Source organism: Streptopelia decaocto, assembly GCF_964273445.1.
Source record: "Streptopelia decaocto genome assembly, chromosome: 1".
In the NCBI taxonomy this organism is placed as follows: Eukaryota; Metazoa; Chordata; class Aves; order Columbiformes; family Columbidae; genus Streptopelia; species Streptopelia decaocto.
In genome coordinates, this window is record NC_138663.1 from 85,527,926 (window position 1) to 85,547,457 (window position 19,532).

At 44.7% G+C, this 19,532-nt stretch overlaps 1 protein-coding gene across 2 annotated transcripts; it reads left to right on the forward strand.

Annotated features, from left to right (window-relative positions):
- Positions 1-300: 300 nt before the first annotated feature.
- Positions 301-18,381, forward strand: ING4 (inhibitor of growth family member 4). Of its 2 annotated transcripts, XR_014186679.1 has the most exons (9): positions 350-436; positions 12,724-12,795; positions 13,253-13,419; positions 13,614-13,728; positions 14,046-14,154; positions 16,669-16,816; positions 17,208-17,269; positions 17,475-17,648; positions 17,742-18,381. XR_014186679.1 is itself a non-coding variant. In XM_082076174.1 (8 exons), the coding sequence occupies exons 1-8, from the start codon at positions 400-402 to the stop codon at positions 17,512-17,514; spliced, it is 750 nt and encodes a 249-aa protein (XP_081932300.1). In that variant the 5' UTR covers positions 301-399; the 3' UTR covers positions 17,515-18,380. The 2 variants fall into 2 exon arrangements, 1 of the variants encoding a protein (XP_081932300.1); XM_082076174.1 differs by having other exon boundaries at positions 301-436; positions 17,475-18,380.
- The last annotated feature ends 1,151 nt before the right edge of the window (positions 18,382-19,532 follow it).

Here is a 19,532-nt window from a genome sequence, read left to right on the forward strand (position 1 = left end):
TATCCGAAGCCAGGAGATATGTCTGTAGCCCCCAAAAGCACCAGCCCATTTCTTTTGGCGCGGAGATGAGGGCAGCAGGTATTTACCCTAGAGGAGACGGATCAAGGCAGCCCCGGGCTCCAGCGCCGCCGCTCCCTGAGCCTCCTTCTCTCCACAACCAGCAGCGGAGCGGCCCCGGCCGGCCCCGCAAGGCTCCGGCACGCCCGGCGGAGCCCCCCCGTCTTCCGCCTTTTAGTGCCTACGGGAACGGGGCAGCCCCGCAGAGCCCAAAATGGCGGCGAGAGCGGAAGCGCGCGGGAAGGCGGGCGGAAGCGGCTTCCGCCGCCGGGCAGCGTTGTTTCCGGCGTAGCGGGTGGGCGCCGGCTCCCGGCGGAAGCGCCCGTGAGTGGGGGGCCCAAGATGGCGGCGGGGATGTACCTGGAGCATTACCTAGATAGTAAGCGCTGCCGGGGGCGGGGCCGAGGGCCGCAGCTGGGGCCGTCCTGGCACGGAGGGACCGCGGGGCGGGGCCGGGCCCCACGGGGGCCGAGCTCTGCCCAAGGACTGACCGGTCCCCGGGGCGCCCGCGGCCCGCCCCGAGCCTCCCGGGCGGCAGCATCGCCTGGCTGTCCCCGGCCCGGCTGTGACGGCCCTGGGGCGGGGCGGGGCGGGGGGCGCTCCGTCCGCTGCCGGACGCGTAGAGGCATCTTCGGGCCGCTTAGGAACGGTACGGGCTGAAGCTCCGCTGTGGGGCAGGGCCCGGCCGGGCCGGCCGCGGGGTCTCGGCCCCGCCGCGACCGTTGAAGTCTGCCGCGCCGAGCCCGCGGGAAGGAGCCCGGTGCCGCTCCAGGCACCTTTCGGGAGCGGCGGCTTGGCTGTCAGTGGCTTTTCTGGGGGAAACACCAAGCCAAAGATAACTTTTGTACCTATAGGGATGTGGTTTCGGAAGCTTCCTTTGCTGTCACTTTAAAAGTGTAGTTTTGCTTTGCCTGTCAAAGAGGAGCTCTGTAAATGCTAACGGAGTTGGTAACGTTATCTGAGCTGTCCTGTGATATCATCCTGCTTTAAGGTGCTTATAACTTTGTCAAACACAGACCTTTGGGGATAAGACTTTATGTTTGGGTTTTTTTTCTCCCCCATGTTCCTAAAATAGTCAGTAGACTAATCAAAGGAGTTGTTTTTGAAGGAATGTACTAACGGGTTAAGATTTGATAACCTGTTCTTTGATGAATGCTGTTTTCATGTTTTCCTTCTGATCTGGTGTCAGCACTTAGAAAGGGGGACTGTGTTGATGAGGTGGTGTGTGTAACTGTAGTTACATGGTAGTACTGGATGTGTATCTTTTACTTCGCTGTACCTGGCCAAGGTGAATCTCCTGACATCTGTTTGCATATGCTTGGAAACACTGGAGCTTGGTTCTTCAGAAGTTTGCTGCTCTAAGTTTCCTTTAGCACAGAGTTAAGTGTCAATATGGAGACAAAAGGTCTCATTCCTTGCGTCCACAGTGGTCGTTTTGTCGTTAGGAAATGTCTTTTGAATTAAATTAAGAAAGTCCAAGAACGATAGTGATGCTTTGCTGTGAAAGGTTGAAGAGAAGCTGGAAGTGAACAGGCAAGTATATTGATCTAGGAGCTGTGAGGAAGAAGGATGCAAAAGCCAGGAGGAAGAGTTGGATGAGGAGGCAGATTGTTAAAGAGGAGCAAGCATTGCTGAGCAAAGATGTTCTTTTGCTCTTATCATTCAATTGTGGAGGATTGCAGTTGACTGAGACTCTGCAGCAAAGATGGCCAGGAGTTGGGAGGACAGGGGCCAGAGAAGAAGATAAAGAAGCGGACAGACAAGGAATAAGTGTGTGGGAAGGATGCAGGGTTCTCCTACTGGGAAAGCACGAGCGTATTTAAGTAAGAGCTGCAGTGTGAAGATAAAGGAGTGAAAGACTGGGATTTGTAAATGGCAGGCAGAGATCGAAAGATGCAGCACTGAGCATGGAGAGGTATGGCAGATACCATGTCAGAGAGAAAGGAAGCGGTGGAAAGGCATGGTGGTTTGAAAGCGATCCCAACAAAGCTAAACACTTGTAGATCTCATTATAACTTTCAGCTAAAATCAAGGAACTCCCTGGAGATTCCTCTGTTCCTCTCTAGTACAAGCTTGCAGAGAAAATTACAAACTCTCATTTTCTCTGTCAGCTGAGGTGCGTGGTCCTGCAACTGAAGTAGAGAATCTTGTCTCGTTGAAAGCTAATATTAATATGGGGGTGTAGACTGTCATTTTTGAGGTGTTTTGTTTTTTAAAAAATAGTAATGTGCACAATTGAAAAGTACTTTAAAAAATCTGTCTAGATGTTAGGAAGAGCAAAGTAATCCTCACTGCAATAGTTTAGTCTTTTTTGCCTATTCTTAGTGCTTGTAAGGCCTTTTTCAGTTTTGGCTGGTGTCCTGTATAGGGAGCATCTCCCTTATGAAGAAAGGCTGATGGAGCTGGGTCTCTTTAGTTTGGAGAAGAGGAGGCTAAGGGGGGACCTTATTAATGTCTATAAGTATATAAAAGGTGAGTGCCATGAAGACGGAGCCAGGCTCTTCTCAGTGGCAAACAATGATAGGACAAGGGGTAATGAGATCAAGCGGGAACACAAGAGGTTCCACTTAAATTTGAGAAGAAACTTCTTCTCAGTGAGGGTGACGGAGCACTGGAACAGGCTGCCCAGGGGGGTTGTGGAGTCTCCTTCTCTGGAGGCATTCAAAACCCACGTGGACATGTTCCTGTGTGATCTCATCTAGGCGTTCCTGCTCCAGCAGGGGGATTGGACTAGATGATCTTCTGCAGTCCCTTCCAATCCCAAACATACTGTGATACTGTGATATGCAACATTGCTCCCCTTTGCTAACTAACTGTAAGAGAGCTGTTGTGCTTAATTTAGAGTTTCTTTCAGAAATGCACATCACATGAATTTTTATACTTCCAATCAAAGAGCATCCATCTCAGTCTTCAGTTAGTTAGCTTGCTGGTAGGTTTTCCTATCATAGTTTTGTGACATTTGTCAGTAGTTAATTTTCACAGTTCCTGTATTTAGTCATTGCACCTCTAGTGCCATTTACCTGTCATGTTGAAGTGTCCTCTTCTTAAAAGTTTCTTGCCTGTGTAGATTGTAATTTATTAAACCTTAACCTTCTTTCTGGTAACTTAACAACAACAAAAAAAATTGCCTGCGATAACATATTTTTCAGTTTTCTAATTAGCTGTATTGTTCTTCTCTAAGCCTATTCTAGTCTTTTGAGACCCTCCTTGAACTTCTGACCCTCTGAAAATGCACACAGTCCTTTAGTACCCACTCTTCTTCATGGTACTAACTAAAGGCAGGTTATCGTTCTGTTGGGTATGCCATTGTGTTTCAACTGGGAGCTCACGTTCAGGTAACTATGTACCATGTTATTGGTATGACACAGTGTTTCTGTTTCTTAGAAATATGGTCCAGCATCCTTTATCTGTCACTTACATTTTTCATTCCTAAATGTGTTACCCTGCATAAGACTTAATGGAAAGTATCTGTTTGCAGTTGGGCTGTCTCTTGCTATCCCAGCTCCTTCCATTCCTGTTCCTCCTGTCTGTATCTGGCTTCCCAGTGACTAACTTTCCTTTTGTTGGATCAAAAGCTGCTTCCTGTGTGATTTGCATGAGTGGTGCAGCTACTGCTGATAGTTGTTTGTAATGCATTCTAAATTCTTATGTAGCCATTTAAAGTACTTTTTACATATCTTGGGTTGTTGTTGTTTTTTCATATTCTAGCTTGTTATGCAAGATGATTTCTGATGCTACATCGAGTATTTAATGCAAGTTATATTTTAATCACTTCAAAAATTATTTTCACTAATGATGTGTGTATTCTTACCAAAAAAGGCCCAGTCAGTTCTTTTAGTATTATAGTGCTAATGTAGACAGAGGTTTCAGGTGAATTTTTTTCCTCCCAAAGAGTTTCTCTTTCCCATGGTTTACTGGCTGGATCTGCTCAGGGAATGAATGAGGAGTGTGTGATGAAAGAGGGCAGTCATTTGTAGGACCTCTTCCAATCTTTGAAGAAAGGAAGGTATATAATTAATTCAGTGAAGATTGTAGGAAGAGAAAATGTGGCCTCATGTTCGAGGCAGTTAAATACCATTCTGACAAAGTGAGTTTGAGGTTTGTGTTTATTTTGGGGGCCACGCTTTTTATTGTGCCTCCCTCAAATTATGAGTGAAAATTTGTAGTCGGAGGAGCAGATGTGCAGAATGCTCATAGCTGCAACTGAAGTCTGCTTTAAACAGATAATTCTGAAAAGTGTGGCTATGTAGCATTTTCAGACATTTTAAGAGGTGTGTTTGTAATTAGCTGGCCTTCTTGGCTTTAATCTCTTTGCCTCAGTAAATCTCTTGACTTCCATTTTATTGTTAAGGGAAGTGGGCTACTCTGCAGCAGTGTTGTGAAAAAGCATTCTATTGTCACAATAATGAACGCCTTGGAAAGCTGATTACTGAGGCAATTTTCAGATTGAGATTTGGGTCATGTATGCGTGACTCTGTATTGAGCAAAGATAATAAACCAAAACTTTGAATCACTGCTCACTGAGAGAGATAAGTGCCTTGTACAAAAATCTCATGCAGTTGTGTAATTAAAAACTATATGTTAAAATGCATGAGTGATCTGACAAAGCTATGCATGCAGCCTCAGTTGTTTCGGTTCATAAGTTTTTGAGTCCTCTACTTTGAACACCTAAAGTATTTTCCAGGAGATTTTTGTGGAATAGCCAAGTTAACAACGGTTCTCTTAGTAAAAGGTGTCTGGCAGTTTCTTAGGTCTGGTATTTCAGTAGTTTTCAAGTCCTTGCTGTAATTTGAAACTGGGTTTAGATTTAGGATTAGGCAGGTCCCTGCCCTCGCTCTAAACTGTTAAGTACAAAGCATATCTGTCTGAAATGTATTGTGCTCCTAGCAGATGTTTTTTTCAGAAAAAAAAATATGCATATCCTTTCTGTGCTCAACATTCTGACAAAGGAACTCCATACCTTACCTGCTCTGATCACCTTCCTTCATCCTACTGAAGCTGTCCCTTCAATCACTCTACCAAGGCAAAGGATTTGGTGAAGGGGAAGGAGAAGAATGTTTCTTGTTCCAGTTCTCTTCTTCCCAATTGTTCTTCCTTGAGCACAGCTCATTCCTTGGTTCTCTTCAGTGCCTGAAGTTAAGCATGGAAAGATTTAAATTTCTTCAAATACTGCCCTCCTTCTGGTCTCTAAATCATTTTATGCCTGCTTCTGAGGGGAGAAAGCAAGATACTGAAGTACTTTCCCTCACACCAAAAAAACAGTGCAGCTTTAGTAGGGGAAGAAAACTATGGGTGCAAAGGAGCTAGAGATGTAGAAAGGAATAGAGGAAGAATAAGAAGGAAGAAAACAGTGTTTTGTGATGAGAAGACTGAATGTGGATGAAGACTCATTAGAGGAGTTTGTGCTTGCGCAAACTTGAATTACTGTGCTTGGCTCAGTATTTGCTCTCATACTGGGTTAGAAATGCTGTAGCGGAGGCTTTGAGGGGGAGAAAGGAAGGGTGACTAATACAGATTTTCCAAAGGATGAGATGCAAACACTGAGTTTTCTTCATGTTTGGAATGTTTGAGAGGATCACAGTGCTTCTGTGAAGTACATATATTGAAGTACATATATTCAGAAAACAATCCCAAATAGTTTTCCACAAGTCTTGGTTTATATGTGAATGTGCCATAAGTGTAGGGAACTGCTGTGAAGCTATATATATTTTCTACCATCAGTGCATCTCTGTTCACCCACCTAGTGGGTATCAGAATAAAGTAATTATACTTAGGGACAAGTTTGTCTTTAATGACAACAGAACCAGGGTGTTCTCCTCAGCTGTCTGGTGCCTGAATTTACTATGAAGTGACCTGCCTGCTCGCCCACCTGTGCTTTTCTGAGGTCGTGTCTGGCCAGTTGCTCAGATGGCTGAGGTGAATGGAAGGGTCATGTTTCTGGGTGTGCTTTCTGAAGCAATCCAACGGCACCTTCCCTCCTAGTTCCAGCCATCAGTGTCCATCATATATATTCCTGCCTGGACTGATGAGGATGTTGCTTTATTTGCCCTGCTGAATGGGGAGCGTATGTTGTTCCATTGGGAAGTATGTGCCAGACCAGAAGGGCTTTCAAATTTCCATGTGGATGAATTGGTCTATTATGCAATAAATGCCAGCATAAAATATTGGTAAGGAATAGTAACAAAACAATAAAAAATGTTTCCATCTTTCCCCACCCCAAACCTCAGAGGAACTCTAAACTCTTGAGAGAATAATCAGCAGACAGCCAGTAACCTTGGTGAGCTTGAGGATGTCACTGGCCTGTCTACTCAGATGGCTACTCGATATTCATTCAGTTGTTTTGGAGGCCACCAGGAGCAGACACTAGGACACATCTGCCTCAGTGAAGAGGATGGTGGAAACAGCAGTCTTAGATGAGTAGGGCTGAGCTGGTAAGTTAACATGGTGCCGTGTAGTAATATTTTTTTGTTTTTTCCCCTTTTTTATACTGCTAAGGGAGGCATCGAGTTTCTTTTGCTCCTTCTGTTCACATGTGCCAATAGGCACATAGTGTTGGACCAGTTCAGGGCTTGTCAATGCTAGAAAATTTATGCCAGCATAAGCACAGAGCAACAGCACACCCCCTTTTGGAAGTTGTCGTCTTTCTCCTACAGCTGGCATGGGAATGTCCTTTCATTCCTTGATAACATTAGCTGACCCAGTAAAATAGGTTTATTCTATGAGAATAGCTACATCTGTCTGGATTCCTCTGAATAGCTTCATCAAATGAAGGTATGAGTACTGTTATCTGAATACTGTTAGAGGGCATGGGTGTGATGTCAGCATTTGCTGTAGGCTAGCCTTTGATTCCTTCCCAGTCCTGTTACTCCCTGTCTGCTTTCCAAATTCCCCAGCAGTTCTTTTATCTCTCGCTTTACCCACCATCATTACTCTTATCCCCTCCCAAATGTAGCACGTAGGCATACCTTCTTCTTCTTACCTCTAAAGTTTCTCATATCATACTTCAGATATGCAAATCTCTCAATAAATGATTTCTATATTCAACACAGTTTTGGTGTACTGAAAGATGCCTTTCACCTTACTGAGACACTGGATTAGTTGCATCTGTGATGCAGCACACGTGATCTGTGGAAAATTACAAAATATCTTATGCAGGGGAGAGAATTGGTGATTCATAGGCATCATTTGTTTCTGTGTGAAAGCTACTGGCACAGCCTACATTAAGCTAATACTTTTATTATTGTTAATGATCAGTTTATTTAGAATTTGTTGTTGACTGTTATTTAAGAGCTGATACAAGATGGCTTTACAAGATAAAGCATACTGCATTTCCTATGCATTTCTGCACTTATCTAACAGTAAATCTGACGTGACTATTTTGACAAACAGCCCTGTAGTTCCTTTGGTGGTAGTCCCTGCCTTTGGAGATCTGGAATAGGCTGAAATGCCTGGGCTGTTGCGAGTCTCATTTGACATGTCAGCCTTCCAGGTCCTCCAAGCTTCTGAAGTCAAGGTTGATTTTTAACACAGCAATGAAGATCCCTTCTCTGAGACTAAAAAACATTGCCTACTGTCTTGGCTGTGAGTGCTGTAGCATTGAACCAATGTAATAAGAAAATGGCAAAAAGAGCCCCTCCCTCTTGGAGAAAGGGTCCACTCTTTGGGTGACTATGAGGTTTCTGTTGCTGTTGCATTGATTGCTGTTGCTGACTGATACCTGTTACTTTGGATAGTACCTGAAGTAGATGCACCTTGGTGGACTCATGTGCACTGTCCGGGGGTTTAGTGTATATGTCTTGATCATAGAATTCCTGGGTGCCTGTGGCTAAGTCAATCTACCATACACCTGAGTACCCCGTTTGTAAAAATATAAGTAGAATTATCCCTTACAGAGCTATTGGGAGGATAATGTTACAGGTTAGGATGCATATATTGCAGTAAGGCTGAGCCATCTATGAATAGAGAGAAAGGTATATATTATGCTCATGTACCGATTTCAGTAAACTGCATAGGAAGGTAAATAATTAACTGAGAACACAGGACAGAGTAGAAGCAGCAGTTTAAAAGAGTTATACCCTCTATAAGAAGGGATGGAGGGCTATAAAAGGCATCCTTCCCCCTATTGGAGAAACAAGGAAGCTCCTGAAGATTGCTGTAAGCCATTTTTTTTTTTTGCAGTATGCTTAATGGTACGGAATTATGAGAATTGTAGACTACTGAAAAGTCCTACATGTTTCCTTCGCAAGATCCCAGCCAGTTTCCTGTCTTGGGGGGCAAAGAACTTACTCTCTCATTGTGGGAGTCCCTGGCACAAGCAGGACCTTTTTAAATTACCTTCAGCAATGTGGTGTTGAAAGTGTTTGCTGAAATCTGTACTTTTCAATAAAGCAACTGTGGTTATGTTTCAAAATGTATTTTCACATTTTTTAATAAATTTAAACATGCATCTGAACGTAGTGGGTGAATGGATGTCTCGGGAAAGGCACCATGTATTTGTGTAGTGCTTGTTGCGATGGATTTCTTTTTAGGAATTTGGACATTGTCACAGTACAAACCCATTGTTCGGCACAGTTAAAAGACATGCTGTGGGATAACGAAGCGTAGTGACAGTTACCAGGTTGTGTAGGCTTGCTCTCTGTGTGTTTATGTCACAGTTAAGATCTGAGTTTTTAGCTGAAGTTTAAATATCAGTTGCCTACACTTGACACCCCACATGTGTTTCTAAAAATAAATAAATAAAAAGATAATAATAACCGGAGGGGAAGGAGGGTGGTGATAGATTCTGACTTTTGGAGAGTGAGAGTGCGTGATTCTTCAGGGACAAGACAGCGTGGTTATGGCAGGCTGCAGAATGAATGGGGGAAGGAATGACAAGGAAAGAGGAGAATAAAAGAGATGAAAGAACCACAGGGGTAGTGAAGGGATAAGAATTGAGGAAAGACTAAGGTAGGTAGAGAGACTTTTAACTTCTGATAAGAAATGAAAACAAGGTAAGAAGAGGAAGGGATGGGAAAAACTCGATGAGAGACCTGTGCCGGTGTTGTGCGGGGTGATCACACGGTGACAGTAGTGAGTGGGGTGCGGTGGGGCTGCACCTGGCTCGGTGTGGGTCTGTGCACATGAACTTGGTTGCATTAGTGCCAGCCCAGGCTTTGGGCCAAGTTGCTGGCCTTGCTAGCACTTTCTTCACTGTACATCTTCACCATCCTCCTCTTCCTCTCATTGCTCTGCCATTTGTGCTGAAAGAGACCCTGGCTTTTCTATTTTACTGTCAGATTGTTGCCTGTCTGGGACAGAGTGCCTGCCCTTCACTGTCCTCTAGTGATCAAGGATGTCTGTGGGGTGCTTTTCCTTTATTATGATCCATTTCAAAATCTGAGAATTATTTGGGTGTTTTGCAATATATAGTATTAATATGTAGTCATGAAAAGTTTAGGTGCATCTTACCATGTGAAGAAGGAATAGTAAAAGAAAAAGCAGAAATTCAGGAGGAAATGAAATTACAAAATTCAGGAGGAAATGAAATTACATAAATAACATGAACGTTTTTAGAAAGGCTGAGGGAAAGTTGTGGTGTGTTAGTAGGAATGAGGAAATGGAAACTTAAATCTTACTTTTTTTATTATTATTCTTTTTTTTAATGGGACTGTTGGGGTGGTGATGTCTTACAGCCAGTACAGCACAGGCCAAGTAGTTTCAGCAAGTGTTCTGGCCACTGTGATAAATTCGGTGGTGCAGAGCATCACTGGTTTTTTTTAAGAGTAGATGAGAGTTTTTGAGTTAAACTACAGATAGTAGAAAACTTCCACATAGTTAGATTAAACTATATACCATGCAAATAGTTTGTTGCTCAATTAAAACTTTCCTAGGTGCAGCTTTATCTTCTTATGCTCTTTGCTTTTGCCAAGCTCTCTCTGGATAATAATTTGTAGTGGTGTACTCAGCTTCTTTCCACTTTTAGTCAAATAGATATAGCATCTTAAAAACAGTTCTGATTATAAAGTCACTGTATACTGTCACTTGTTTCGTTTTCTCTCAGTTTATTGATGAACCAATTACAGAATGTTGGTCCAATAATAGATCAGCAGAATGAAACATTTTGCTGGGGTCTTAGGGAATTGTTTTCCTGGTTTTGGCAGGGAAGGAGTTCAAATGACAGGGGTTTGTCTCATCAGTCCCCGTGGAAACCTCACCAGCTAATGAGCCCCTGCAAGACCATTGCTCCTGCTTGGCTGGTAAATGCTCCGCTGATTGTGTCTGTGCTGAGCGTCTGCCTGGCCAGAGCCAGGGCTGGGCAAAGCCTCTCTCGCTCTGCCTGGGCCGGCAGCCCTGTGGAGGCAGCAGGGACACAGGGGAGCCCCCGGCCTGGCTGTGGGGGCTGGCGACAAGGGGAAGGGGCCATGGGAAGAGAGAGTTCTGGGGGGACAGATGTCCCGGGCTGAAAAGATGAGACCGGACACACAGAGGCAGAGGCATTCCAGAGGAGGGTATGTGCTGGTGTTAGTGACGGGGGGGTGGCAGATTTTTACAGTAATGGCTGTAAAAACTAGAGCATGGTCCCTTTCAGGTTCTATGGCAGAAGCAAACCAAGTTTCTCCTGCTGCTAGAACATCACTGTGAAAAGCAGTCATAACCTTGTGTGGGGTCCTTCTGCCCAGAGAACTGCATCCTGCTGGTTTTTGTGCCAGCTCAGATACTTGTACGTTCTAAAATATTTCTAGACCTGCTGGGGGAAAACTGGCTGTACCTGGTGGAATTTGTGCTTTTACTGACTTTCCATTTTAGAAGATAAAAATAAATTGCATTTATTTTTTTTTTTAAACTACAAAGTCAAGAATTTAGAAGTTGTGATCTTCCAGGATTGATAAACTCAGTATAAATTCAACATATTGTGTGCAGTGCAAGAACAAATACTCTTTTCCTCTAGAGGATACCTGTCTTGTCTTCTGCAGGGGGTGCTTTGGAGAGGAATGAAAAGTAGTGTGCTGCAGTATGGCCATGTTTCATTTGCTGTACAAATTGAAAGGTTTGGAGTTGACAAGGCTGGGGATGGCAGGAAGGAAGAATGTATGAATTTGAGATTCCTAAGCTGGATTTCATTCCTGCCATAAATTCCCATTGTAGGCAGTGATAATTTTCAACATTGTGTCCCCGTTGTCTTATGAGATGCTTTTTTGAGCCATAGGGGTATAATTTGGTAGTGGGCTGTTTGAACCTTGTCTGAAGTCTCTCATGCTGGACAAACATGGAAGTATTGAGTTTAGGACTGTGCAGACAGCCTTAATTTTGCTGCTTAGTAAAGTTTTGAGAATTTGATTTTGCACTCTTAGCTGTTCTTGCATGCAGGGGGGCAATGTGAATGTGCTGTGTGATTATGTATCTGGGTACTTAAGGACACTTACCACCTGAGCATTTCTCAGGTATTTAAATTACAAGTGGCAAGAGAAATCAAAGCAATAGCTTGGTTACTTACAGGGATTCTGTAAGTAACTTACTATACTCTGTTTGTGGGAAAAAATAAGTTAAAGGAACAGCATCTGAGCACAATGAGGCCCACAGTTTTTTTCACCTCATAGGAATTAATTTTATGGCCCATGTGTAGTACTTGTTAAAACCTGCCTCTTGCATACAGACCTTCCCTGCCGGCTAATTGCTTTTCAGGGAAATGTCTCTACTGTAGAAACATGTGAGACAGCTGTTGGCACTGATGTATTAGACAGTTTTGGTGATGGGTGGACGCACCTTCATTTATACTCTCCACAGGTTGGAGAGTGGTTTCAGGAAGCAGACATGCTTGTGTTGTGTCTCTGAAGAGCTTTTCCCCATACCTTTTTAAAAAAAAAAAATGAAAAAAAAAATCTATATATATTAGATATAAAGGTGACAACAATCAAGCTTGGACTTCAGGTAAATGTCGTGACACTAGATCTCAATTTGATTATACAGGCATGGAAAAATGAGAATTCTTTTCATCAGCTTTGTCAGTAGAGCATCTGGTGATGCCTGAGGGGTGAGTAGCACAGTGCATTGAAAATTAATTGACTATCAACTTCACATTGCTCATCAGAGCCCTACAAGCATTTATTATTCACAATGTGTAGCATCCTTCCAGGTGTTGGACAGACCACACTGAGATTACAGTTCAAAAAGCACAACAAGGAACATGTGAGAAGGGTTAGGACTGCTGTTCCCTGTCCCCTATATGTAAAATGGATGCATTAAAATGGACTATTTTTTCAGCGAATTAGCATTTTGTCAACTTTAATTTTGACATCCTTGCATAGAAATAACTAAATGGCATTATTTACCAGCTGTTGTACTAGTTTTTTTTTCATTACTGAATGGAGTTCTTGGGTGGATACATTGTATTATAATGACTGACTTCACTAAAATTTTCATTTTTTGCTTTCTTAATGTAGGCCTTTCTACATGGCAGCAGTTTTCTGTGAGCTAGTACGCATTATAGAACTGTGCTTCTGGATTAAATACATAACATTTTTATAGTCTGTCTCCTTTGGAGTTGACAACAAATAGAAGCACACCAGTGTGCACCAGGAAAGGGGGTTGGTTGGACTGGTGTGTGTGTTGTTATCAGTCGAGTTAGCTTTGTTCCTTTGTTGGCATCACAGGAACCTGACTTCTCCATGTATCTTCCTTTCCCTGCAGGTATTGAGAACCTGCCATTTGAATTACAGAGAAACTTCCAGCTCATGCGAGATCTGGATCAGAGGACAGAAGGTAAGGATAGGATAGGACAAGAGGAAATGGCCTCACATTGTGCCTGGGGAGGTTTAGATTGGATATTAGGAAAAATTTCTTCACTGAAAGGGTTGTCAGGCATTGAAACAAGCTGCCCAGGGAAGTGGTTGAGTCACCATCCCTGGAGGTGTTTAAAAGACACGTAGATGAGGTTCTCAGGGACATGTTTTATTGACAGTGTTAGGTTATCATTGGACTTTATGATTTTAAAGGTCTCTTCCAAACAAAATGGCTCTATGATTAGAGATGGTTTCATTGACAAGACAGCTTGTCTCATATGCAGCTTGACCAGCCTTTCCTTTGCCTTTATCATGGAGATACTCAGGGCAGGGGAGGAAGTGTACAGCTGCTCTGATCCTTCAGCCTCTTGATGGAGGGCCCTGTAGTGTGTGACTATGTATGTGTATTTATGTATTTAATGCTGAACTTGTTTCAGACCTCAAGTCAGAGATCGATAAGTTGGCCACGGAGTATATCAGCAATGCACGGACTTTGTCTTCAGAGGAAAAACTGGGGCTTCTCAAGCAAATTCAGGAGGCCTATGGGAAATGCAAGGAGTTTGGGGATGACAAGGTTCAGCTGGCTATGCAGACCTACGAGATGGTATGAAGGGAAATTTCTGGTGCTTATCATATGAAAAACTGTACTAAAGCCACCAAACTTGGAAGGCCATGATGTCCCTTTTTAGACCCTACCCAGACTTGATTCTCAGCTCTTAGTACAAGCCCCGTGCCCTCTCCTCTTTGGCCTTTTGTGCTCTGTTTTGTGGTAACTCCTGATCGCTATCATCTTTGCAGGTTGATAAGCACATCCGGCGGCTGGACACAGACCTTGCTCGCTTTGAAGCAGACCTGAAGGAGAAGCAGATAGAGTCGAGTGACTATGACAGTTCTTCCAGCAAGGGCAAGAAGAGTGAGTACCACCACTGGGCTGCAGATTGATACAGGAAGCAGCCAAGTGACTATGGAAGTGGTGGGGATGAAGGCAGGCACTGGAGTGGTACAGATCAAAGACTGTTACGCTGGAATCTGAAGGACAGGTAAAAAGATGGTGGTGACCTGGGCCCCTCTTGTGTGAGCATATTCAAGGCTGCTAGATAAAGTTTAGATGGGGTGTATGGCCCAGAGCCAATATACACTCCAGAGTATTTTAGTGCTGGAGAGGTTGTTACTGTCAGGTGTCTATTTTGATGGGGTGGCAGATGCAACACCTTTTTCTCTTCTTACCAGAGGGACGAGCCCAAAAAGAGAAGAAAGCTGCCCGTGCTCGGTCTAAAGGGAAGAACTCTGATGAGGAGGCACCAAAAACTGCCCAAAAGAAACTGAAGCTTGTCCGCACGTAAGTGTTCATGAGATTTGTGGGAATGAGGAGCATCACTGCAAGTCAGACCAAGGAACGCCTGGCCGGACTTCCCTGGGAAGGATCTGATCCCCACCCAGACCAGACAGTGTGTCCCCTGGCCCTTCTTGGGAAGCAAGGGGAAGGAGACCTTTTAATTCTTTCAGGGGTGGGAAGGGCAAAGGAGGTCACTTCAGTGACCTCTACGCTGGACTTCCGGAGGGCAGATTTTTGCCTATTCAGAAGTCTAGTTCAGAGCATACCCTGGGAAACAATGCTTAAAAACAAGGGGGCCCAGGAGGGTTGGACATGCTTCAAGCAGGAGGTTTTGAGTGCGCAGGAACAGGCTATACCAGTGTGCCGAAAGGCTAGCCGGCGGGGAAGACAACCGGCTTGGCTAAACAGGGAGATTCTGAATGAAATCAGAAATAAAAAGAGACTTTACCGACTGTGGAAAAAAGGGCTGGCTACTTATGAAGAATTTATGGAAATAGCTAGATCATGCAGAAAAAAAAATCAGGGAAACAAAAGTGCAATTTGAAGTTAATTTGGCCAATTCTGTCAGGGATAATAAAAAGTCCTTCTTCAAATATGTTAACAACAAAAGGAGGGGCAAGGAAAATCTCCATTCTCTGTTGGACTCTGAGGGAAATATAGTTAACAAAGATGAGGAGAAAGCTGAGGTACTTAATACCTACTTTGCCTCAGTTTTTACCAGTAAGACAGGTGGCCCTCAGGACAACTCATGTCTGGAGGTGGTTGACAGAGATAGGAACCCAAATAGGGCCCTTGTATTCCAGGAGGAAATAGTTGGTGATTTACTGAGCCATCTGGATTCTCACAAGTCAATGGGACCAGATGGGATCCATCCTAGGGTGATGAGGGAGCTAGCAGAAGAACTTGCCAAGCCTCTCTCCATCATCTTCCAACAGTCCTGGCTCACTGGGGAGGTCCCATATGATTGGAAATTGGCCAATGTTACCCCAGTCCACAAAAAGGGCTGCAAAGCTGACCCTGGCAACTACAGGCCTGTCAGCCTGACCTCAGTGCCTGGCAGGGTTATGGAGCAGATCATCCTGAATGGAATCACACAGCACCTTCAGGATGGACAAGGGATCAGACCCAGCCAGCATGGGTTTAGGAGAGGCAGGTCCTGTCTGACCAACCTGATCTCCTTTTATGATCAGGTAACTCACCTGTTGGATGAGGGGAAAGCTGTGGATGTGGTCTATCTGGACTTCAGCAAGGCCTTTGACACTGTCTCCCATAATATACTCCTGCAAAAGCTGGTAGCCCATGGCTTGGACAAGTGTACTCTACGCTGGGTTAAGAACTGGCTGGAGGGCCGGGCCCAGAGAGTGCTGGTGAATGGGGCTGCATCTAGCTGGTGGCCAGTCACTAGTGGTGTTCCCCAGGGGTCAGTGTTGGGTCCAGTCCTATTTAACATCTTTATTGACGATTTAGATGAAGGGATTGAGACCATCATCAGCAAATTTGCTGATGACACCAAGTTGGGAGGGAGTGTCGACCTGCTGGAAGGCAGGAGGGCTCTGCAGAGGGATCTGGACAGACTGGAAAAATGGGCTGATTCCAATGGGATGAAGTTCAATAAGGCCAAGTGCCGGGTGCTGCACTTTGGTCACAACAACCCCCTGCAGAGCTACAGGCTGGGCGCAGAGTGGCTGGAGAGCAGTCAGACAGAAAGGGACCTGGGGGTACTAATTGACAGGAAGCTCAACATGAGCCATCAGTGTGCCCAGGTGGCCAAGAAGGCCAATGGTATCCTGTCCTGTATCAAAAATAGCGTGGTCAGCAGGACAAGGGAAGTGATCCTTCCCCTGTACTCTGCATTGGTGAGGCCACACCTGGAGTATTGTGTTCAGTTCTGGGCCCCTCAGTTCAGGAAAGACATTGAAGTGCTGGAGCGAGTCCAGAGAAGAGCAACAAGACTGGTGAAGGGACTTGAGCATAAGACCTATGGGGAGAGGCTGAGGGAGCTGGGGTTGTTTAGTCTAGAGAAGAGGAGGCTTAGAGGTGACCTCATCACTCTCTATAACTACCTGAAGGGAAGTTATAGCCAGGTGGGGATTGGTCTCTTCTCCCAGGCAGTTAGCAATAGGACAAGGGGGCATGGGCTTAAACTCTGCCAGGGGAAATTTAGGCTGGATATTAGAAAGAAATTCTTTACAGAGAGAGTGGTCAGGCATTGGAATGGCCTGCCCAGGGAGGTGGTGGACTCGCCGTCCCTGGAGGTTTTTAAACTGAGATTGGACATGGCACTTAGTGCCATGATCTAATAAACGGACTAGAGTTGGACCAAGGGTTGGACTCGATGATCTCTGAGGTCTTTTCCAACCCAGTTGATTCTGTGATTCTGTGTGATTCTGTGATTTGGGTGTATGTGCTTAAAAAAAGAGAAGTGGCTGTCCCTGGCAAACAAAGGCATTGTCTTGGGAGACATGAAGGGACTCAAACCCAGTTATTTTGCTGACCCACTTTATTCCTGTCCTGCAGTAGCACAGAGTATGGGATGCCTTCAGTCACCTTTGGAAATGTGCACCCTTCAGATGTATTGGACATGCCTGTGGATCCCAATGAGCCTACTTACTGCCTTTGCCACCAGGTCTCCTATGGGGAGATGATTGGCTGTGACAACCCAGATGTAAGAACCTGCACTTGATTGAAGTGAGAGAGAAGGGAATGGGGAGAGTCTTGCATGGAGAGTCTCGTCCTGCTTGGGTGGGGCCTGATATAGCAAGCAGGGATGAGAAGAGGGCTTACCTCCAATAGTTTGGAAGGGAAGAAGGGTGGCTTGTCTAGGGCCTGTTAAAGTGCATCTTTCTTCAGGGTTTTCCTTAAAACAACATATTGTTTTCTTGCCCCCACACTTAGCAAGGGAGCAGGGGAGTTCTCCTTGCAAATAATGCATAGGCTGGGTGTGAATCTTCATTCCTTGATCACTGCTATGGATTTAGGAGTTTGTGATCAAATGTTGGGAAGCAATGGTTTCAAAGAAAACTGCGCTTTTAACCAGCTGCTCTCCATCCCAACAGTGTTCCATTGAATGGTTTCATTTTGCCTGCGTGGGTCTGACAACAAAACCAAGAGGAAAATGGTGAGTGAACAAGCAACCTGGATGGGCCATTGGTCTTTAGAAAGGGGAGGTTCTGGGTGGCAGAGGGACACAGTTAGAATACCTCTTTATAAGGAAAACTTGAATTAAAGATTTGTCCAGGACCCTGGAATACGTCTTTTGGGACTGTATGTTCAAGGTTCATATCATGCCGTAAATGCTGGCTTTTTGCTTCCCTTTCTACCAGGTTCTGCCCTCGCTGTTCCCAGGAGAGGAAGAAGAAGTAAAATCCTGTGAGCCCTCAGTACTGCTGCAGGAGCTCTCTTCCCCCTGCCAGGGCCTCGTCCCAGCTCCCCCAGCCCTTGGGGCCTTGGCTGGGGGGAGTCTTGCCCTGTTTGTGGTTTGGGCCATCCCTGGAATGGTGTGTACCCTCACAGCGGTTCCTGTGTGTTCTGTATCCCTGGTTGCTTCCGAATCCCTAAGGGAGGTCCTCTCTGTGTACTATTCCAAACAGGTCTCTGAACCTCAAAGGGAGTGAATGAGGGCACCAGGGTAGCCACCAGATTCCCAGGGATTCAGGTAGCCCCTGATTTTCCTTGGCTTTCCTTCAGCCTCCTCAGAGTTCATTGCCTACTCTCTGCTGAGAGGATAAGGCTATGGGATGGGGGAAGGAAAGGAGGTAAGTCTTTGGCATTTTAGGTCTTTGATTTTTCTGGATCTTTTTCAGGAGAGAGGGAGTAACCAGGCCACTTCTTAATCTAGTGGGTTGGTTGAGAAACTGAAAACCTAATATACTCCCTATCTTTAACCATTCCACTACTGGTATTGAGCAGCCTCTTTTGTTGGGGAGAGGAGGAACAGAAGGAGAGAGGAGTGTTTAGAGCTAGCTTTGTCTCTCTTATTCCTGGGATAATCCTGCTGGTCTGGGAAGCACATTGTGTGAAGGAGGAAGAATTTCTGACCACACGGGAGAAATGGCTTGATCTAGCCTGTCTTCTGGCTCCAAAATTCTCCCTTCCTTTTGTGCGGTGGAGCTTCTCCATTATGTCTATGATGGGAAGTTTGGGGATTCAGATCCCACTTGTATAATACAAAATTAAATAAAGTTCATTGAAACAAATGCTTCATTCACCTCTCTGTCACCTCCAAAGTAAACTGTGGCAATTGGTCTCTTTAGTTAAGTCTTTCTCTCTCTGCTCTGCTTTTATTCTAAATGATTAATGTGATACAGCTTTTCATGCAACAATCCTGAACAGCGTTAATAAGTGACATTTTGCCTAAGTCAGGCCTGAAAATATACCTAATATACTTGCAAACGGTTACTAAGCTTTCTAGTGGCTGTGAAAAATATCTGCCCCTTCAGTCATGCACCACAAGAGGGTGGACATTTATTGACATTTTTGTTGGATCATGTACTTCATCAGTTGTCTTCTCTCAGAGGTGAGCAGAGGTGGAGGTTATAGAAGGCCAGCCCTCACCATGGCTGTTTGGCAGCACAGCTGAGAAAATAAGCTGTCAGGACAAATCAAGACTGTGGATAGGTGTTCCAGGTATCCTGAGAAGTTGCTCTGCAGTGGCTCACTTTCACCTCTGATCACCTAGTTGCCAGAAACTCCAGCTGCTGTTACTAAGATAATGTGTTAGGCTTCAAAACAATTGCTGTCTCTCTTTGTAGTGTCTGCAGGTAACTGAGGAGATGATCTGTACTGAAGCTCCCCTTTATCTGCTTCATTGGCATAGCCTGGAGATTGATGAGCTTGAGACTCTTCTTCCTGCTTGTTCTCTGCTATTTTGAAGGGTTTAAGCTTTTCACCTGAAGCGTGTGAATGTTTTCCTTGCGTAGGTAACTTGTATGAGGATCAGTGGAGTGTTTTTGTTCTTGTACTCATGAAGCCGAAGCTCTTTTCAGGGTTCATTATTAAAACCATTCAGAGGACTGTGTAGGTGGCAAGCAGTGCTACTCCCACCTTTTAATTATACAGGGACCCTGTCAAAGCCATCACCTCAGAAGCTGGTGTTTAGTCTTCTGTTTGAGGGAGTTAGCATTGAATCAGTCTTTGCTTTTGCTTCCAGAAGGGATGCTCGAGTTCCCATTTTGCACAGAAAAAAAAAAAAAAACAGAGGCAAGTTCTTACCCAGACTATGGTTCATATGGTTTGTGGTACCGCTACCACAGTCTGGATCTCAGTCCCCAGATTGTCTTAAACCATTTTCCTGGGGCTTCCTTTGTTAAACATAAGGAAGTAAATCCTGGAAGATGTCAGTTTTGTGTGTGGTACAGTCTTCATAACAGGAGATGCTGTGG